We start from the raw sequence: 22,014 nt of genomic DNA on the forward strand, positions 1-22,014 counted from the left end.
TAATAAATTTATTATTATTATTATTATTATTTTTAATCTTTAAATTCCCCTGATATATTTTATTAACATAAATTAATGATAATTAAAGGAGAAAAAAAAATTGTTTATTTAAAGTTTTTTTAAGAGAAATTAATTAGAAAAAGTTAAGTTAAGCTTGTTTAAATATTATTTAATTTTTAATCAAGATAACTGAACTTAATAACAATTAAGGGGGAAGAAAAAAAAAACAAAGGAAATTAGTTTATTCGATGTTTGTTTACACGATATTAATCAGTAGTGAATTAGGTAGAAGGTGTTTAAAAACAAGACATGTTAACCATTAAAAATGCCGAAAAATCCCCGTGATACCTGTTTTTTTTATAGTCATTATAACTTAATAATGTGATAGTAGATAATGAAATAACAGTTGAAATGGAAACATTAAGTAGTGGTAGTCACAATTGTGGCACCTGCACCCTCAGGATTAATGACATTGTCACTCTTTGCTGGTTTTCTTAATCACTAAAATAAACTTCTTTCTTTGTGCAAGTAATTAAATTCTTAATGACGAAAGATTTTTTTTTAAAGTTTTCAAACATAACTTTCGACTTATAAAATGGAATTTATAAATCTTAAATTGTCAACGTAAATACTAAGAAAAGAAGATTGTCAATGAGTGTATTAACCATTACTGGAAACGTATGAAGCCGAAGGAGAATTTTCAGGTCATAAACACCGCACTATCAACAAATATTGGATGAGAATTTAGTAGAAGAAGGAAGAGAAAGAGACGTATTTTTGTGTCTAGTTTAGTTTCAATGTGATTTGCGACCTTACAATAAAGTTTTATAAAATTGGAAATGGAAGGATGCTGTCATTACGGTCATCGTAAATACATCGAGGTTTCTCGATTGGTTCTGGCGTCACTAGGAATTCAATTATCTTACTTGGCAATGGCCTAGAGTCTTGCTTCACTCGATGACATTCTCAATATCCAGTAAGGTTGGCAGTTTTATTTAACTCGGTAACGAGAAAATTGGCTAGATTGGAAAGTTTTGGAAGAGAGCAATGACGTGAAGGCGTCATATCTTTTGTCTCTTCCCTGTCTGGCTGATGCTACTATATAGTTTGCTGCAGGTGTTTACGACATTCCTCGATGGCCGGACAAGGCCGGCCTTATTGTCATCGTTCGAGAGTGCTTTGTCGTTTTCTATACGTCCCATTGAGATCTTGGCCAATGACAAGCTAAGTTTCATCTATGCCCGTTGGAACGGATCTTGGCAAATGCTCCTGAAATCTTTTCTGTGTTACGCGACTTTAAATGCCTTTTGTATTGCTAGAATTACGGGTTTTAGTTTCGTCTTTTCGTAATGCTTTTCGTATCCTTTAATCTTTACTATCCAAAGTGTAGACGCGATAAAGCGCCGTGAGTGTCTGTAACGTATGTCATTCGCCTCCCCTTTTTTTGTCTTTGGCCATATTCGCTGTAGTATTGCGCCATCTCTTGTCGTATTTGATAACTTTATTACTTAAATAAAATTGATAAAATTACGTTTCGATACGGAAACAATCTTTATCCATTGTCCTGATTGCCTAGAATCGGTTCCTTTTCATTAGATTGAAGCTCATTAGCTTCGTCTTCCTCCCTGTCGTCGTCATGTCTAGATGGCTGCAAATGGTCGTTTTATGGAAATCTTCCCGGCAACTGTGTTAAATTTTAGACTGAACAAGTTGCATTTGGCCTTCTGACGCCCCACAACTAAATTGCAATCTTCTGATGTAAACAACATTAAAAATACTCCTAGAGAAATTCCAAAATAACGAGATAATTTTTTTCCTAATACGTAAACAAGTAGGCTTCCAGTCAACAACATAGTCTAATCTACTCATTAAAAACATTCACTCGCATATAAAACCTAAATGAGAAGTTTCGACGCCATTTTTTATCTTCATTTTCTGCCGCTATGAGTACAATCCGCAAGAAACAATAATAATAAAAAGTGCCTATTATCCGAGAAAGTCAACTATACAGGAGGAGAGATAATCTTTCCAGATAGCTTCGTGTCATGCTACATAAACTAAGCCCTTTTCGTCGTTGTCCATCCTAAATTGGCTCCTCGGTTCTCGGGGACGGGGAACCAACGGTAGCGAAAGGAACAACAGGCACAAATCTCGTTCCATCTGATAAACAAAAGGCTACATAAACAATGGTAGAAACATTTTTCAATTGGATAATGGCTAAATTTATTATTTAACCAAGCGAAATATATTTTTTATTCTTTCGCAATTCTTGTCGGTTTGACGCTTCTCTCACCTTTTCTGCTCGGAGATATTAACAAGGCGCGGTTAAAAATTGCTGAGAATTGCGTCTTTTCGCCTTCTTGCATAATAAGTGGTATTAAGTCTTGCAGGGTCAGCAATTTATGATACATTTTTTCCTCCTTCCTCTTCTCTGTTCTTTCCTCCTTTTCCCTTTTACGTTGCGGCTTGTACTCTTTGATGGATCGAAAACGTTAATGGTGACTTCGAAGGAAAACAACAATTCCTGGAAACTTTTATGCTCTATATCTCTAGATGTAATTAAACGATGTTCAAAAGTAATATAAATTTATGACGTTTTAGTCAAATGTTATTAAAATATTGATTTGTCTCGGTAAAAAAAAAAGAAAGAGAGAAAAGAAAGATCAACCTCGACTGGTGAATTTGCAATTAATAACATTACCGATGTCTTTCGTTCGAGGGAGGGGGAAAAAGAAATAAAAGAAATATTAATCTCTCTTATCTCCGGGACATTTTGATGTACAGTTCTAAATATTATTATCGTAATTTTATTTTGTAAGTTACTCTAATTGGTTTAATTTTCTCCATATTTTTTTTTCTTTATCGTTCTACTTACGAAACGTTTACGTTTGCATGGTTGCTTTGCTTAACGAATATTATTTGTTTAGTAGTTTCTTGCGTGTGCGTAACAATGTGTGGTCGATCGGTAACTTGCGTAACAAGCTATCGAACATTTACCACAATAGCAACATTCATTCATAACTAACGTGCGTAAGAGTCTCTTGTGGATAACCACAATGACACCCTATACGCTTCACTGGCCAAAGCGTTATATCCGGAGATCAAGTCGTCCATTGCTTCGTCCTGGCAGCTTCCGTCACGTTTGGAATTTACTAGATGGTGTGCACCCTCTGGGAATGCTACTTAAACTAACCGAGCTTGGGTAACGTCACGTACCAACAGTATAACTTCTCTATAGGTTTTTATGATTATTGAGCTATTTCCTGTAATTTTTTAATCCGTAACAATTTCTTAATGCCTCTATTGTACGCGAGTAGGAGTAAAGAATGTTAATAACATCGTTACGATGTTAGATACACAAAAACAACATTCGTCACCCCGATGAAACGACGTTTAGTTACATTCAAACTTAATTAGATTATGTATAACCCTGCAAAGTAGAATGATGTTATGCAAAGAAGGACACACGAAAAGTTAAGTGATGATATCGAACGAGAAAATGATACTAAGTAATGATTATTATTATTGAGGGGAAACGATAATCGATAGAAACTAAGTACAGGATGGTTGGTAATGATGAAGTTTAGGCAATAACAAACAAAAATAAACTCTAAATAAAGTCACCAAGTAAAAGATATTATGCAAATAATGACACTAGATGAATGCCCGAAAATAGTAAACAGTGATGCGAACGAGAAAAGAATACTAAATACTAGCCAGGAAAAGACATTATATAAAATAAATTTTATATAGTTTCATGCGTAATATCTTATACACAACCCAGGGATGTTGTACAACATTATATAAGAAAAGACATTAAAACAAAGCAAGTAACGTTAAAGTTATAACGTAAAAATCACCAAACAAGTCTACTTTCGAGCGAAGATTCTGCAAAGAAAAAAAAAACCACTACTAAACAGTGATATTAAATAGGGGAATAAAAGAAACTAGGCAACAGTTACCCGTTAAGAATTACTTACAAGCGTAACGTCTAATAATGACAATACCCAGCAGCGTAACGGTTTTTTAAATCACCCATTCGTATCTATCTTTCTTTATTCATAAAGTAAATCCGGAATATACGAGAAGGGAGAAGGTAAAAAAATAAAATAAACCTCTTAGCCGATCGAGTCTTGCCTTAGTTTAAACCATAAAGAAATTATTGGAGAGAGAGAGAGAAAAATTTCCAATTATGTGGAATATACCGATGCCGGAAATCGTCCTTCGTCAAACAAATGGTAATTTGCATAGATAATAAAAACAAGGGATGAAAATTAGCAACCGCATCGATTCGACATCTTCTTCTTCTTCTCTCACACCATGCCAAGTGTTGGAGTGTCTAGACGTTGGCAGTTTGTAGTTTTTCTTCCACTCGTCCCGGGGGTAAACTTCACTAAATTAAAACTATCAAGAATTGTTTTATCAAAATTATTAAAGGGGACATAAAACTTAAAATAAGCTGTTGCATCACTAACGAGAAATTCTCTTTAAAAACATTGACGATCGGAGGATTTGCATTTTTTTTTTCGGTAATTAATCAAGTAATTTCTCGTGTGATAACATAAATTTCAGTCGACTTATCGAACCTAATTATCGAACTGTATCGGCGAATAACTACTTGACATATCTGCCTAATAGTTATAACTAAATTATAACCGTAGAACCATCAATGTTTAAACTGTAATACGAACGTCGTAATGGTATTAATGCATTTGTTAGTGGATGAAGGAGGAAAGACGATGCGAGAGTAATCTGATTTTCAGACAGAAAAATATCAAGGCAAGGTTTAAAGTTTAAACAACAGCCAAGAAAAACAAACTGCTTTAATCCCTTTGGCATTTCTTAAAGGATGGGACATCTTCTAAACTCTGGAGGACACGGAAAAAAGTCAAAACAAGATTTTTGGCTATTCGCTTGAGAGTGACCAAAGCAAAAATATCTCGTTTCTTTGCCTTTGCACAGTCTTTCTGACTTATTCTGACATTTCTTTTCTACGCTCGATTTCTTTAGCCTTTGATATATTGAATTTTTCCACCTCCTCTATTTGTTTATAGTTGATTTCCGCATTTTTTAATACACTCTCGACCAAACAGGAAGTAGATTACTTTTCATCCAGATGAAATTGAATTATTGATAACCTTTCTCTCACCCTGTCTCCTTTTTGATATTTAACAACCTTTACTCTTTGCACTTTTTTCGTAATTCGGTGAAATTAATTAGACGAGTAACACGCACGACCTACGTCTTGATATATTTATTTGGCGGAACGTGTTTAACACTACAACCAATTTATTCATTAATTATGACTAGTTGGGCATAAATTTCGATTCCCCTCTTCTATCAACTATGTCACACGACTTGACCGCACTCACATCGACCTAAATTCCAACCTATGACTCCTATCGTCATCGACGAGTCGAGCCACAAGCACATTTTAAAAAGTCACGTTTGAGGGCTGCATTTGAACACATCGTAGGAAAGAACACGTCCTTGACCCAATATACGTTTACTGGTGTTGGCATTCTTCGAGTTTACGCTATAGAATAGCTTATTCTTACACAAAAATTACTTACTTTCAACGTTCCTAACTCTTCTCCATATCTTTACAGGTATGCCGACTCGTCGACCATTGTAGAACTATGGGATAATTTAGGACTTTCGGGAGGCATCAGAGTTCTGAAGGTAAGTTATAAGCACTCACATCAGACGTCTAGCATTGTAAACGTCCGACTACCGTCTGCTTGTAGAAGCAGTGGACGGTCGCAGTTGCAACTACGCAGCCTCCTTCTCAGCTTCGACTGGATCTCTTCCCATCGATTTTCTCCTCGGACCGTCCTTGCTCGCCATGATACCGCAAAAGTCTGACGTAATAGCTATGCCGGGTGTCCAGAACACCCCCTTCCACCTGCTCTTACTATCGGCTCTTGTTTGTAAACACCGTTGTGTACTGCTTAACCTCTTCCAGCTGCTCACCTGAATGACGTTCGTTTCCATTATCTACCTGACCCACCGCGCATTGTTCGACCGAATATATAAACTTTTAACCGTTTATACACTCCACTTAAGAGACGAGAAACTCTCTTTTATCATTCATACTTGGAGGACATGAAAAATTCTCGATTATCCTTCAGCGCTTAACTCTTATTATACATGCAAATATAACCAAATGGGATTAATTTAATAAGTGAAAACGAACCAGACACGGAATTCGCGTGAATTATTTAAATTGTAATTTCGGTTTAATGTATATGCGAATATAAATTAAGAAAATCTCGTAGCATACTCCTGTAAGTTGCGGTTGCTCTTGTGGGGGTGGGGTATGCCACCAATTCGTTTCCTTCTAAAACGTCCATTTTAGAAGGACCATAAAGGCATAGAAGCACTCACAATCTTTAGGTGGCATCATTTTTTACCCTTGCTTCTCCCATACACTCTCTTTTATTGATTACACTGTCAGGTGCAACCAATTATACGATAGATAACCGGTCTTTTCCAAAGCGTCTGGAAGATCAAACACTGCTGCGAGAGGCGATATTAAATCCCTCCTTAGAGACTTTACCGTTTCGGCAGAATACGTGAACCAAATTCCTCCCTACTCTATGCCAAAACGTCCAGAAAACGTCATTCATTCTTCTACTGGAGCGTGGGAGGATTTTAACTCCCGACCTTTTATGCCATCCCGATTTATGATCTTTGACCCCGCTTAAAAGCCTTAATGCCTTTATAACTCGATTTAATGAAATGCAAGAAGTTAACTATTATAACACTCCAGGATTAACTATTAAATTTAATACCGGACTTCGGAGACGTTACATTGTTAAGGATTACGCCGTAAATTGTTGAATCTTGGATCAGCAGAGTAGCGATGATTAATAGCAAAATATTCTCCCTTAAATGATTAAGTTAATGCCATTAAAGTGATTTAAGTAGAAGTGGAAGGAGGCATTCATAAGCAACGTTCGGCATTTTACAAAAGGATTTTCATTAAATTGGATTTTGCCACCTCAGCCGGGGTGCAAAATGTGAGCCATTTTTTTTATAACCCCTCGCATAAATTGCTTGGTTATAACGTTTATATCGTCTATAATAAATCTTTTCTTAAATATAAAGAATCTTTTTTTTTTTAAACTCGGTAATTACAAGTCTCGGTTTACATAAATAACCCTCGACGCCTCTCGAATATAATTATTAAGAGTACTTTGCAGCAGTTCTGTACGTGAAAGGAGTGCAATCCGAGACACCTAACTATACAAAAAATAATTGTTAAACATCAAAAAATGTAATTCGTAGGAGTAAAACAATGAGAAATTCGCTTAATGAGCTCGGTCCGATAGCTTTTCTGATACGTTTCTAATTTATGGAGACGGCTTTTGCCACGTAAATTACAATTTTTTATGCATCAGAGATTATCTGTCTTTGGACATCGAGCATGGCCACTTCAACTTTCTTTTCAAACATTTTTATTTATTATCAAGATTAAGATTTCCTCGTTGCTAATTAAGGTGAAGAAAATAAGCGAAAGAAAATGAAAGTTTTACTACGTTTTGTCTACTTTTTTTTTATTCCTTCTTTTATTTCTACTGTCCAATAAACTTTCACATCTGTCAGAACAGTTCTATGTTATTAGTTTGTAGCTGCTGTTCTGCACAAAAAGACTTGTGCTAAACACTTCTTCTACCTTCTTTTTTTCTTTTTCTCTCTCTTATAAACCTAATGAGATTATTTACTCTTACATAATTTGCATCAGCAACAGGACATATGTAAATACATTGTATAAATATGCATGTATGCATTTTGTAACAGTATGTTATCTGTAAAGGAAACCCTCCTATACATTGTGAATAGCCTTAAACATCTGCGTAAGAAAGAAGGGAAAGCAATTTAAGCTTATATTTATAACGTATTTATAATATACACACGAGAAGTGTTTAGTTTATTATACATTGTTTTTATTTATAACATTGAAAACAGTTAATAAAAATAAAATTTGTTAATAACAACTAAAGGTTAGAATGTAAATAATTAGTCTTTTTCTACTTCTTTCCACATGAAAGGGTCTATTTAATAACTGAATGGATTGTTTAGTAAGCGAGCATTTGTCAATAAACAGATAACACCCAGTGTATAAACATCTCTATATAAACAAGAAATCAAGATCCAGATAACAATACAAAAGAAGAGTTTAGTGACCTCGGATGATATCCGAATCTACATCTTTCTATAGTTTGTTATTATTTTTAAAATTAAATTAATTGCTAGACAGAAGAAATACGTACACAGGATGCGAACCCACGTCCTTTCACACGTGTCAAATGCTCTAATAGTTATGCACTAGTTAAAAAACGAGATATGTTCTTTTAATAAAATTCTTAATTCCATCTCTCTGTAATATTTTCTTAATTTAAATCCTTGTTTTATAAAGAGAGAAGGGTTTGATCCTCGAACATATCAGAGTCTTGGTTCCTTTGTTGGGGTGGATATTGTTTCGTGCAATGTAAGTAGTATTTGTATAGTAGCATCATTTAATGCTACCATTCTTTCAATATTAAACGTTTATCAGAAGAATTAATTTATTCAAGCGTTTTTTTTTTTTTCGTTCTTCTTCTTCCTCTTCTTCAATTGAAACAATTCTTGGAACAGAAGAGGATTTTTCCATTCATTTCATTAGTACAACTAATTGAAATCCGAACAATGTGCATACACAGAAGTTATTTCTTTTGTTAGAACGAAATACTCTTCGTCATCAATATGCTAATTAAATTTTATTTTTAAAACCGCAGTAAAAATGAAATAAAATAATAATAATAAAGAAAAAAAAGAAGAAACTTTTTGAAGATTAAATATCAATTTTCTCGGTTGTGCAGAATACATCTGCACGATCAAATTTGCATTGATATGAAATGGTTCGTTTTCTGAATTATGATTACTCGCAAAACTGCTTTTGAATAATGATTACAGGCTTAAATTCTTTCATTTTCTTTCTTATCAAGGTGTATAAAGTTATTGCAGGCATCCTGCATCATTTCTATTCCTTTACACGTGCTACCATAGTAACATATACTGTATGTAATATTCAAACAATTGCATTCTGTAATTATACCTTGCTTAAACTGTACAGTACAGCAATACTACAGTAGCATACTTTTCTACTTTTCATACAGTAACATTTAACTACAGTATACTTAATCAATATTATAGGAATACCATTATAGGTGCGGAATACGGGAGTGTTTATTTAATTAATTAGAATAATTATTACTGATAAGATACGGGGGTGATTATCTGTCGTGGTTATTCTACTAAAGTAGTATTGTAACATATTTAATTTGTAGGGAAAGCTAAGTTTGTAGCATCTATTTTTCAACATGCTCACTGCAACTATAGATGTTACTATAGGACTTAATATGTTACTATACGAAATGCTGTGATAATATATAGTAAATATACTTTATATATATATAAATGTACTTTATATAAATAGAAAAACTTATCTGTGTATGCCACTGTAGTAATAACACGTTATATAAATGTCAGATTTTAATACGCGACGTTAAAGGAAATTTTTTTCTGTTTTCTACAAATATTTTTCGAATATTTCAAGAATATGAATTTGTCAACTTTCATATTTATCTACATCTGTAAAAGGGTAGAGAAGTAGTAATGCCTCCAGGGCGATACAACTGAAAAATATTTATATCTTTACACTTAAAAAAAATGTATATATATAAATAAATATAAAATATCTTGATGGAAACGTCAGAAAAATGAATATTTCTGTATTTATTCCAAGCGAAAATATCTCAAAATTAAAAAAAAAGTGTAGATCTTATTGTTGATTTAGCTTTGTGATGTGTTAAACAAAATTTTCAGCTCCATTACTTTCGCACTAACCGCACAATTTTGTGTGCGTTAAACGTAATTAACTAATCTACAGCCGTCTTTTTTTTTAATTTCTACTGTTTAAATTACTTTTTAATGTATAAATCTCGGAATAAAATATATTAAAAAAGGAGTTAAAAGGAGGTCGAAAGTTTAAAATGTTCACGTGACCGCTTTTAAAACTTCGATCGAGTAGACATATTGGTTATTCCTGCTTCCATATTTCAATACCTTTAAACGAATCGACTCGAATACCTCGAAGCTATTTACATCAAAATAGAAAAATATTTTAAATTTTCTGAAACTACGGACTTATATATTGAACGTGCTTTATCAAATATTGAAGCATTGTACAGTAGGAATCGGTGGTGTTATGAAGAGGGTGCATTTTAAATATCCGAAAGATTGATGATTAAACGAATAGATACGATTATTGGAAACGTAACAGCACGGTTATTTTATGGTTACAAACGTCATCAACCGCATCATTTTAACTGTATGACAGGAGATTTTTTTGTCATATTGCCACATGCGAGGACCCTTGCTATATCTTTTGATGTGAAAATATTGTGCTTGTCTAGTTCGTGTGCCCATCATCATTTCTCATTGTGTACTCGCACCATCATTACCTCTTCGAGAGATTCTTAAATTCTTTCATAACTCCTATGTTTGTTTTTACTACTACCAAATTCTAGTAATTCAGACGTTTCTTTTGTCGACAAATTATTTGATATTCGTTGTAAAATCAATAAATCTACGTTCTCTGGTTTCGGGCGGTAATATCTTTTCTTCTTTGGAAAAATTCTAAATGAACATCTATCATTTTGACTTTAGGACTGCCTAAAGGTTTTCCTTTTCGTTTTCTCTCTTGCAAATCCTTTCAAAAACAAATATTTTATTTCATTTTAATATTCAACCACTTAGCATGACAAGCGGAATGATCACAAATTTAAATTCTTTTGTGCTGAATGGAAGAGCCCACTTCTACTTCTTCTCCTTTTTTTGTTTAATATCTCCAGAATATTACCCATTTTCTCCTCTTTGTTGAATTTCATTAGTTTCTCTAAATTGTTGGATTATTCGTTTTTCCTCCTCTACTCTTGTATAATTGAAAAATTCGCAATAGGAAGAGGGGGAAGAGGAAGAGGAGAGAGAGAAGTTATCAGAAGTTCGAGTAAAGATTATAAATTGCTGGTTAACTAAATTGTTAATAACTATTTTCGTCCTCTTTTAAAATACTTCGTTAATACTGAAATATTAAAAAAAATATTCCTCTTTTTTTAAAATAAAATGTGTTAATTGAAGGCTGCATTTTTTGCTATTCGTTAATGAGGAAGAAAAGGATATTCTAAGGAAATGCTTCTGCGATTTTTCTCAATTAATGAATTAAAATATGCAATTTTTAATAATATTTTCTATCGAATCAAACATTTAATCCTATTTTCGTGCAGCTTGTTTAATTTGTAATTTGTTCCTTCATTTGAATATATAAACAATATTAACATTTTAACATTTATTAAAATACTTACAATTAACTTATACCGTTATGTATAACTAAAATGTTTGCAAAATACATGTAAATTGTTTAAAACGAAATTATTTTGAAGCACAATTTTATAGAATATCAGTTATAATTAATGTATAACAGATTTGTTAAGTATATTGACTCGAATACGTAACATAATACGTCACACTAGTTATTTTTAGCAATTTTTATTCATTTTCTCATTCTCCTCTTACTAAATTTGAATATAATCAGCAAAAACTAGGATAGAAAATAATTAAATTGTTGTATTAATAAGCAAACATCACTCAAATTGTAAACTTTGGTGTATAAATAAGCACGTGTACAGTACATTAAGATTCGCACCTTTTGTCTTATTTTTTTATGCATATTTTATAAGAAAAACTAACAGAGAATTCTCTTAATACAGGATCTGGGATTCAATCCAAACATGAAGATCAATTTGCAAAATTTAACCTCGATGTTAGAAGACGAACTGATGTCTGCAAGTAATTCCACCTTATACAAATTTGCAATGTTAACATACCAGAACGAATTGAGACACGTTAAGTAAGTATATTTACAATATATTTGTAATAATATTAAACAGAAACCGAGTAACCAATGAGAAAATATTTAACAGAATTATAAGATTGTAATTGGAATGAAGTCGAATTACAAAAGTTTTGCAGTCGTTTATAATGAGCTAATGATCTCTCGATTAACATTCTAAATTCTTGTCTATTATTCGACTTTTAAGTAGTAAAATCTTTATTATTTAATCATATGTCATTTGTTCTGTGTCATAGAATGAATTCTGGCACTAAATAAACTCATTTGTCTTAGTTGTTGATTGTTTCTATAATTAGAATATTTATTTCTTTGATTAATTTAACATTCGATTTTCTACTTTTAAAATTAAATTTAATTTGTATCTGTATAAAGAAAATTAATTAAAATTTCTTTACTTTTAATTATTTTTAAAATATTCTTTGTGTACTTGATGATAATTAAAATATTTATTTCTATTTAATTCATATATGCAGTAAAACCTGTGTAAACCGGATATTTTATCTTCGTTTAGACAGGTTTTATTGTATTTCTTGGTTTATATTTATCAGGTTTATATTATTCTTGGCTTAAATATATTACAAACACAGTAATGAATGTTATTTATTCTTGTAAATGAAACTAATTATTTTTTAATTACTTCCGAGAAGATTTGTTTACTAAAATTTTAAATTATTATTCGATTCATAGAATAGAAAGGCAAATATTCATCGTATATTTATATAAATATTGCATTATTTGTTTTTGAATTAAATTTTACACAATTTTCCTGTCGTTAGAAGCTCCTACTGTTTACACAGTTCTCCTGTTAATTAGAATCTCCTACTGTTTGCACGATTCTCCTGTTAATTAGAATCTCCTACTGTTTGCACGATTCTCCTGTTAATTAGAATCTCCTACTGTTTGCACGATTCTCCTGTTAATTAGAATCTCCTACTATCTACAGTAACAATATCAGAGGAAAAAATACTACAAGATATAAATAAAATTCAGCTTCATACAACTAGATAAACCCGAGTTATTACATTACAACGTACAGTACATAGCAATAATATTTTACTCATGAAAACAGAAAAATTATGCACAATAATGAAAAAAATGTTTTAATACTTATGAAACCGTGCCGGTAATTGTTGTGCAACTCGAACACCAACTAACAGTCGACCCCCTATAACACTATTGATAATTCCGTTTTATATGAATTACATGTTGTACGAGTCACTTACATTTTACAAATACGTGAGCCATTCACAGCCTGGCACACGTATTTGTAAAATCTAAGTGACTCGTACAACATGGAATTTATATAAAACGGAATTATCAACAGTGTTATAGGGGGGTCGACTTTGTATATAGTGTATTCACTCGGACACAAGGCTAATCTCATCATTAATTTTTATTTAGTTGATACGTGTACTTAATGTTTGTACACATTTCGGGCTATTCATGCCTCTCCTCAGTCAACTAAAATACAAATACATAATTGTTACAAATTACAATATATAAATAAAAGGTTATGCTATATAAAACATACCTTCAATATTAAAATTATTCTTTCTGAATTGAATGATACTTTTAAATTTTATAGAATTGAACCCCATATTTAAGGAAATATGGGTTTAATGACAAAACAATTAAATATTAATTAAATAAATACAAGGAAATAATTAAGAATTGCTTTAATTAATACATTACTTTACTTGCTTATCAATTAAAAATAACATTTGATATATTAATCATCATTGAATATTAATTATTTTAAATTACGTGTTTATTAAAATATAATTATGTTGTAATTTCTGTTATTTGACATTCAAACATTAATTAAAATATGATATTTTCTTCCCGTTATTCTCTATAAATGTTGTAAATTGAATTTTTCTAAGTTATTGTCTAATTTGAATAAGTGTAAATATCATTTCATATATCGAATAATTCTGAATTTATTGAGAAATTTGATTTATGTAATTAGGAAGGAAGAGAAATTCGTTTTTTCTATATTTTATATAATAATATAAATTATTCATAACTTTCTAGAGACAGTAATCAAAAGCTATTTGAGTAAATAAAGATTTTATTGAGCATTTAGGAATATTTATATAAAATAATTGAGAATTTCGGCTTTGTTATAGATTTTGAAATTACTGGAAGTATACTTATTTACATATTTAACAGTCTAAATGCCACCAAATCTTGTACGGTGGCATTTTGAGACGTAACGAAAACTTCCGTAAAGAAACAAGTTAGTACTAAAACTCATCACTGTGGCATTTTTGGCGCTTCATGAAAAACGAGCTGATTCTCAACCTTTGTGAATTTTGATGATGTGGTGTGGTTTTTTCGAGGACATGCTACAAATTTGGCAGCTTTCATACTAGATGTGAGAAGCATCAAAGGGTCAATTACGCTTGACAGTTGAACATACTTTTCGTCGCATTCAGAATGGAACGGTTTCTCCTGCATTGTTATGGACTTTACCAGTATATAGCATCAGTGTCTTATACAGATAAAATTTTTAATGCTTGCGGCGCCAAAAGTGCCATAGTGACGAGTTTTAGTTCTAAATTTTTTCCTTACTGAAATGTCCTCGTGTCCTGAAATGCACCGTATCAGATTTAGTCGCATTTGGATTGCTAAATATCCGTCTAAACAGCGTTGTGTAGGAATATTTTAATTACGAATACCCGGTTTATTTGTTAAATAATCAAGCCATGTATTTCATTCACCGCATAGAAATTGTGAAGATCTTCATTTTGTAAACAGAATTTCAAAATTTCAAAATGCAATATAGATATTTTCAAATGTTTTAGTATAATTTTCCTAACATAAAACTCCTCGGATAGGGATAACCCGTAAGAAATAATGGAAAAATTGTTATTCTATATCTTCTTAGGGGTTTTGATTTGGTTTAGTTTTCATAGAAGAGACCACGAATAACATGGATGATCTGGTAAAGGATTGTCTCGAGGACTTTCCATGAGAAACTCTCCCCCATTTAGGTGTTAAACATGTGAAGAAACATGGAAAACTCCACGCGAGAAATACTGGTGTTCGATAGTTTTATCCATTCAGTCATCCCTCATAGGTTCTTATAGACTAAATACTTCATAAGATGATAAGAAAATATTATTTTCGTGTGTTTTTCTTATGTTTTATGAAAGTAAAACAATATTTCTGAATTATATTTTCTATCGAAACTCTTCATAATTTGATTGGGACGTTTTCTAATATGACTTAATGTAGCTGGAAGAATTAATCTGATTTTGTAATTTAACATTCACCAAGAAAGATTACTGTTTCTAAGTGTTAATGAATAGTTGATTAAATTATATATTTCTAATCATTTATACTAAAGATTTAGACTAAACTTTGAAATTATCACTAACAAGTCTCTACATAGAAAAGATGATGGAAAGTTAGTTGATTATTAAGATGGATGCTCGAAGTTTTTGTATTTATCTCCGTTAAAAATTTGATTAGTTCAATCTTAGATAAAAATGATTGAAGTGTAACTTAATGGATTCCTTGTAGAATTACCTTAGTTAGAAGAATTATTAAGCTGAATACTTCAGAGAAAAGACGAGAGAAAATATTATTTTCATTAAAGATTTCGGTCATCAGACCACGTAGTAATTAGTGACGTTCCATCTTGGTCCAAAAATGTATGTAAAAACGAAATTATAGACCTTACGAAGGATAATAAAAGAAGAATAAATTATATTTCTAACTAAGAAACTAATTTTCAATTCATCTATTGAGAATTTATTGCAATAGCATCTTGAAAATTATCGAAGATATTGTTCCCAGTCAATTGACGAAGCTGGTATTTATTATTATATTGAAGACTTCCTGAAATAGCTGTCGGGTGATAATTAAATTCCACATTTTTGTCACCTTTTAAGATACGAATTTCTATTAAGATGGAATAATAAAATTGTTCACCGCATTATTATTAATATTTAATAATGGAATAATTAGTGAATCACATTGAAATTTGGTGAATTCGTAAAGAATGATAACAATTACATTCAAATTTAATTAGTATAATTTCTCATTTCTACGTGTACATTGAATTTTTCTAGAGGGACATTTCCTACAATAATTTATATCGATATGTTAATTACCTAATCGTAAACTATTAAAATAATTGATTGACTTCAATAGAATTTCAATCAATCCATTCACTTTCTTACTGATGAAATATTATATTTTAAATTTATAAAATATATATATTTTTTCCTTCTCAGAATATTGACTTTTAAAAATATATTTGCCAATAATTCTAAGAAGCCGAAACAATTTGTTTCTTTCTGATTTAACTTTATGGCACTCGGGTACCATTTTATGTTTTGGTATTTGGCTTTGTTTATAGGTTTATATTTTCCTGTATCAAGATCACGTCATGTCGTTCTTATAAGGAATTTCATTTTTCATCTTTAATTACCTCTTATTATTTTATATTATTCTTATACAGATGTATTTTATTTATTACCGAAAATTTTTCGGTTCGTGAGTTTTCTACCGTTAGCTTTGATTTAATTTTTTTTTCTTTGTTTACAGAGAAAAATAAATTAGTAAAATAGTAACAGCCTTATAATTGAATCATTTTTTTTCCTGTTAATTTTATTCAAATTGTAAGATTTTTGTTTAAGTCTACGGGTTTAAACGGTTCAGAAACGTATCGGATAATTGGTTTATCCGATACGTTTCTGAACCGTTGGAATATTGAAACCATAACTCATCTCTCCTAACTTGGGAAATTCGCTATATTTAATTAATTCCTGTATTTTATAGTAGAAATTAATTGAGTTTTTTTTTTGGTTGATGAGCTTAAATGTTTACAAAATCTACTATTTTTTTTTCTATCAATGGATTAAATTAATTGGATAAGGCAGTGCAACACACGGGCGATTTTCCAAGGAGTAGAAGGACTTTACGCGAAACTAGCCCCTATTTAGGCGTTACACACGTGAAAAAACCCAAAAATAGCGCGCGACTAGCCCGTTATTGAGATACAAACTCGCAGTGTTCAATGGCGTTATCTACTTGACCACTCGTGAGCCTTCTAGCAATGAAATCCCATTCAATTGTTCAAAAAAGAAAGAAAAAAAATGTTCAGTTACGAATGTTTTTATATAATAAAATCACGAAACTTCCGAAATATTTGTGAAAATTTTGTGAATAAAAAAAGAAATCCTCGAGACGAAATACTAATTAAATAAAATTTCACTAATATTTTATGAAATTTAAAGAAACTGTGTATAGATAAAATACCCGAAATGTTATATATTTGAATTGCGTTTTGTACTTTATATTGTTTAATTTATTAGAAGAATCGACTCAATTTGGAGGAAGATTGCGCTAAAAATTATATCAAGTAAAATTAAATCTTCTCTTTCATTCTCCTCTCTTCATTTTATAGAATTACTACTAAGAGATTGTAATATTTCACATGTAACCGTTCGGTTGTAATCATATATCCGAATTTAATTCAGATAGTAGTTACTGAAATTAATAGAAGCTGATATAATCATCAACAAATGAATTATAGTTTTCTGTACATCTTACAAAGACGATCTACTTTTCCACATTCACAGCGGAAATTCGGAGAATCGATCCTTTATAAAGCATTATACATTATTTAATTTTTCTTATAGTGTAACTGAAGCTTATCTACGTACAGTACAATAGTATCTGTACAAACACTGAGAAAGTTCTGTAGCTTAAATTAAACTCTAGGAACACGATATAAATCTAATTTTACATAATGTAAACATTGTTATAAATCTGCTATATATATATATATATGCGTATTAACACTAAGTTGCAAAATTAGACATATTATGCTCCAAGTCTAATTTTCCAAGCCTTATACAAATGTACTTATATATAAATGTGATACTAAAGTGTAAAATTTAATTTTGAATAGTGCAATATCGTATATATCTAATATTAAAGCACAGCGAATACGTGCTATTAATTAATTCCGTAATGTTACTTAATTTATTTACAAAATTCGAACAATTATAAAGCAAAAATAGAATAATTTAATTCGTTTTATTATTTACTTTTAACCGCGTAAACAGAGTAGAATAATAAGATTTCTTAGCTGTAAACAAGAGGAGGAAAAACATTTCTCGCCGCCATAACGCATTGAAAAACCGAATCTTCGCGGGGGAGGGGAAGTAAAAAATAAAAATATTACTGTCACAAATCAGACAGAAAATATCATTTTTATACGACTTCAGATATTTATTTCTCAATGGAGCTTCGTTAAGTCACTTCCTTCAGAATAAAATTTGTTGAGTATCACTTTCGCATAACAAAATCGTATCATTACTTCCCTACAAAATTTGACGTATTGCTATAGAATTTAAGAAAATCGTGTCATTGCATCTCATTTTGCAAAGATACAACCGTCGAAAACATCTTCGAATCAACAGATATGATTTTCCTATTGACTTTGAAAGCAGGGATTTTATATCTCAGTTTAAAAGAACGATATTAAACAAAATAAACTTACTACCTTACATTAAAACACGATTTTTCATAGCAGAATTCCATATAATCACTGAAGTTTAAGACCTTTAAATTTATTACTATTTGACGGAGGAAAAGGGGTCTCGTTTATAATAATAAGTTTAAATTCGTCTTTGTAATACTCGTATAAATTAAACAAGTTGTAGCTTGGGACCTGTGCATTTTTACATATATTATGGAGTGGAAGGGCCTGTTAAATGTTTGGCTTAGAGCCACAACAAATCTAAATCTAACTCCATGTAAAATTCGTTCTTAATCTTAAGATATCTTAATATTACTTGACCTTAAAAGTAAGGTAACTTTACAATAAAAGGAACGTTCAAAATTATCTTAAATCTTAAAAATAATCTCTTAATAGTACTCATAAACTTGTAGGCCACTTACGAATGATTTTGCTAAGTGGCTCATTTAAATTTAATACCAAAAATAAGCTTTCTGTTTTTGGCATTAAATTCGAATGCAGAAATTTAACATCTATATTTAAGATTTTAAGTATTTGATTGATTTTTTGAAAAGTAAAGCACCATCCCCTTCGTGCCGCCATCTAGTGCCAATAGAACTATTTAGCTAATCTATAACAGATCGATACCCTTCTTCAATAATAAATTACACTTCTATTTTCGCATAAAGAAGAAAATATAAATCTTCAATAAATAAATTTAATAGAAAACTAGTGAATTGTTTCATATACATTTTTTTTTTCTTTCTTAAATTTTTTTTTTTTTTAGAATAAACACAGTTAAATTATATTTCTCCCACGTGGAGAAGGAAGGGATATATAAATATATTCTTATGGAAAAAAATTTTTTTTTTCTTTTTTCTATAAATTAAGAAATTTAATTAAAAATCCTATCGATCAATTCTTTGAGATAAGAAAATTTAATTTAAATAAAAATCCTACTAATAAATTGAAAAATTCATTAAAATTGATGTTTTACGATTAGTTAAAAAAGTTACGTTACTATTCTACATCATTTGATTCTCTCGCTGTTTAATATTACTAATGAAATGATACTTTTATCTCTTGCTTAAATTTAATTTTGAAAAAAAAAAAAAAAAAAAGTTTTTCTTGTTAAATTTATGAAAGTTTTTAACTAAAAATAGTAGCGTAGACAGTCGTCTTTTGATAAGTTATCGTGCAATCGCTGGGTATTAATATTAACATTTGAAGGGTATCTCCAGTAACGCTGACCACATCACTCTGAAATTTAGAGAAAAAAAAAATGTTTAAAAAATGTGTTAGATTAACACATTTTTTTTTTTCTTACTTGTGCTATTTTTCTATTTCTAGAAAAAGTTATTCATCATGCAAATGAGTACACGATAAAAGAAAATTTTTCCTGAGAGAAAATGTATTAAGCAACTATTTTAGTAGCACGATTGGACAAAATATTGATTGTTACTTCATCATGAGTTTACTGTTGTGTGACATATCCTGTGTATTAATCTTTCTCTCTTGTTTGTGCGCTTTTTTTCCCCTCCCCTTTCATTCCATGTTTCTTTTCGTTTCTTTCACTTCTCTTCTTTCACTGTTTAGCAGGTTTGATACCATTAACGATACTTGATTGTGACTTTGAAAGGAGAAAATGCTGCAATTAAGAAGATATTATTTTGCTACTGTGACAAATACTGTCCTATATTTTACAGTTTATTTTAATAATTTTTATACTTAAAACTTTCTCCAAACTCTTAACTAGAAGAGGAGTAGCTTCAAAAATTAATTTCAATAATTATGAGGATGCTATATCATCCGGTTTAAATTTAGTGATATTGATCTGTGTTAGATGCGTGTGTATATATATATATATATGTATATATATATATCAAGGAAAGTTATCTCAGTTTAAAGTAAGGATGTAATTTGTTACTAATGTAGAGGTTGTCCACGATTTTCGAAATGAGAAGTGATATGCTGCAGTAATTTAAACCAAATGTGATCAGCCATTATATGTCATCACCGAAACTGGTCACTACATTACATGAGTTAACTGTCATAAACAATAATGGCAGTGAGTAATCTAGTTACTTGCTGTGACATGTGAACTCTCTATATATCTTGCTGGCTCCGTAATGATTTCCCTTGGTTAATGATAACAGAAAAGACAGGTGACAAAGATAACTTGGAAATCTTAAATCAATCGAAAGTAATTATGTTTAATTAGGTCTCTCTTTTTTTGTTTGTTTGTTTGCAGAGTTAATTATGATCAAGCTGCTGCTGAGAGGGAGAAGCTCAGAATGGGAATTGCAGAAGCTAATGGAAGGGCTGCATTACTGGCTCAAGAAGTTGATGATCATCACGCTAAATTAGAAAAATCTTCTCAGAATAAACTTATGTAAGTTCTTTTTTTTTTCTTAAATTAATTTGTGATTATGAATAAAATTCAGGAAAAATTTTGAATTTTTTTAATTTTTTCAATGTATATTAACTTGCATTAGCAATGTTAGAGTGGATCTTAAAGGTTAAAGTTGTGATTATTATTACTTATATTTTAATATATCTTTCCAATAAAAATATTTTTAACGATATTGTCTTAAATGGAATGGAAGTTAATCTCAATTCTCGGAGGATACACTTTTAAAGCATGAAGCATGTTTCAATTTATTGGTAAATTGGCAAACTGTAAAAGCACAATCTCTGGAGATGTATCCATAATAAATAGAAGTAATGGACGTTCAATGACAGTAATGTGGAAAATTAGACCCAAAATTAGCTAATTTAAAAGTTTGCTAGAGCGACTACTTCAAATTGTGACGAACACAATTCACAAAAGTCAGATAAAACACAACCATAAAAATCTAATTATCCAAGTAGAAAATATTTTAAGAATTTATTAAATTTAAGTAATATTAAAATATGTAGACTTTTCTATATTTTCTGTATATAATAAAACAATAGATATTAATATTTGCTCTTCATCAATAACACCAAGGTATTTAGAAAAGAAATATCAAGACCAAATGAAGGAGCTACAGGATGAACTTCAAAGAGAACGTGATATCCTTGCTGGCCAAACAAATCGCATCAAACAGCAATTCCAAAGGGAGATAAATGTTATACGTGAAGAAGAAGGGAAATTAAGAAACAGGCTAACTGTCCTCGAACAGGTACTCTCCTGTGTATTGATGCATTAGCAGTACAATTAAGCTTATAATTTACTTAATTGGATAAACCTTAGACATTTTAATTTTTATTCTTAAACGTATAGTTATATTTATCCTTTATCGATCCAAGGTCTTGTTTAAGATACTCTTCTAAGTGTTTATCAAAAGTTTCTTTCAAGAAAATGATAGAAATAAACTAAATATTCCTATTGATAACTTGCTCTTTTATTTTGAAGGAATGGAATAGATTTATCTGTGTAATCTCTCTCTCTCTCTTTTTTTTGTTTTTTTTTTAGTATTTTCTTCTTTCAAAAGTACATCTGCTATATTGTGATGATATTTTTGTCATGTAATAGCTCTATAATGTTTCTGTAATAGCCAAGCTGTGGTTTCTAGTAGTTTTTCATTTTTTGTATCAA

At 30.6% G+C, this 22,014-nt stretch overlaps 2 protein-coding genes across 2 annotated transcripts in view; one reads left to right on the top strand and one right to left on the bottom strand.

The window, feature by feature from the left end:
- LOC111623339 (XK-related protein 4-like) overlaps positions 1–5,665 on the bottom strand; it is a 44,908-nt gene extending 39,243 nt beyond the window's left edge. The window contains exon 1 of the mRNA XM_023365875.1: positions 5,574–5,665. The gene's annotated coding sequence lies outside the window, so the exon portion shown is untranslated. The remainder of the gene's footprint in view (positions 1–5,573) is intronic.
- LOC111623332 (ninein-like) overlaps positions 1–22,014 on the top strand; it is a 54,726-nt gene that overhangs the window by 12,738 nt on the left and 19,974 nt on the right. The window contains 4 exon segments of the mRNA XM_023365867.1: positions 5,610–5,682; positions 11,814–11,953; positions 20,686–20,826; positions 21,424–21,598. Coding sequence (XP_023221635.1) covers positions 5,610–5,682; positions 11,814–11,953; positions 20,686–20,826; positions 21,424–21,598 — 529 coding nt within the window.

Source organism: Centruroides sculpturatus, unplaced genomic scaffold (genome assembly GCF_000671375.1).
Source record: "Centruroides sculpturatus isolate CEXI.00-Female unplaced genomic scaffold, Cexi_2.0 scaffold339, whole genome shotgun sequence".
Lineage (NCBI taxonomy): Eukaryota > Metazoa > Arthropoda > Arachnida > Scorpiones > Buthidae > Centruroides > Centruroides sculpturatus.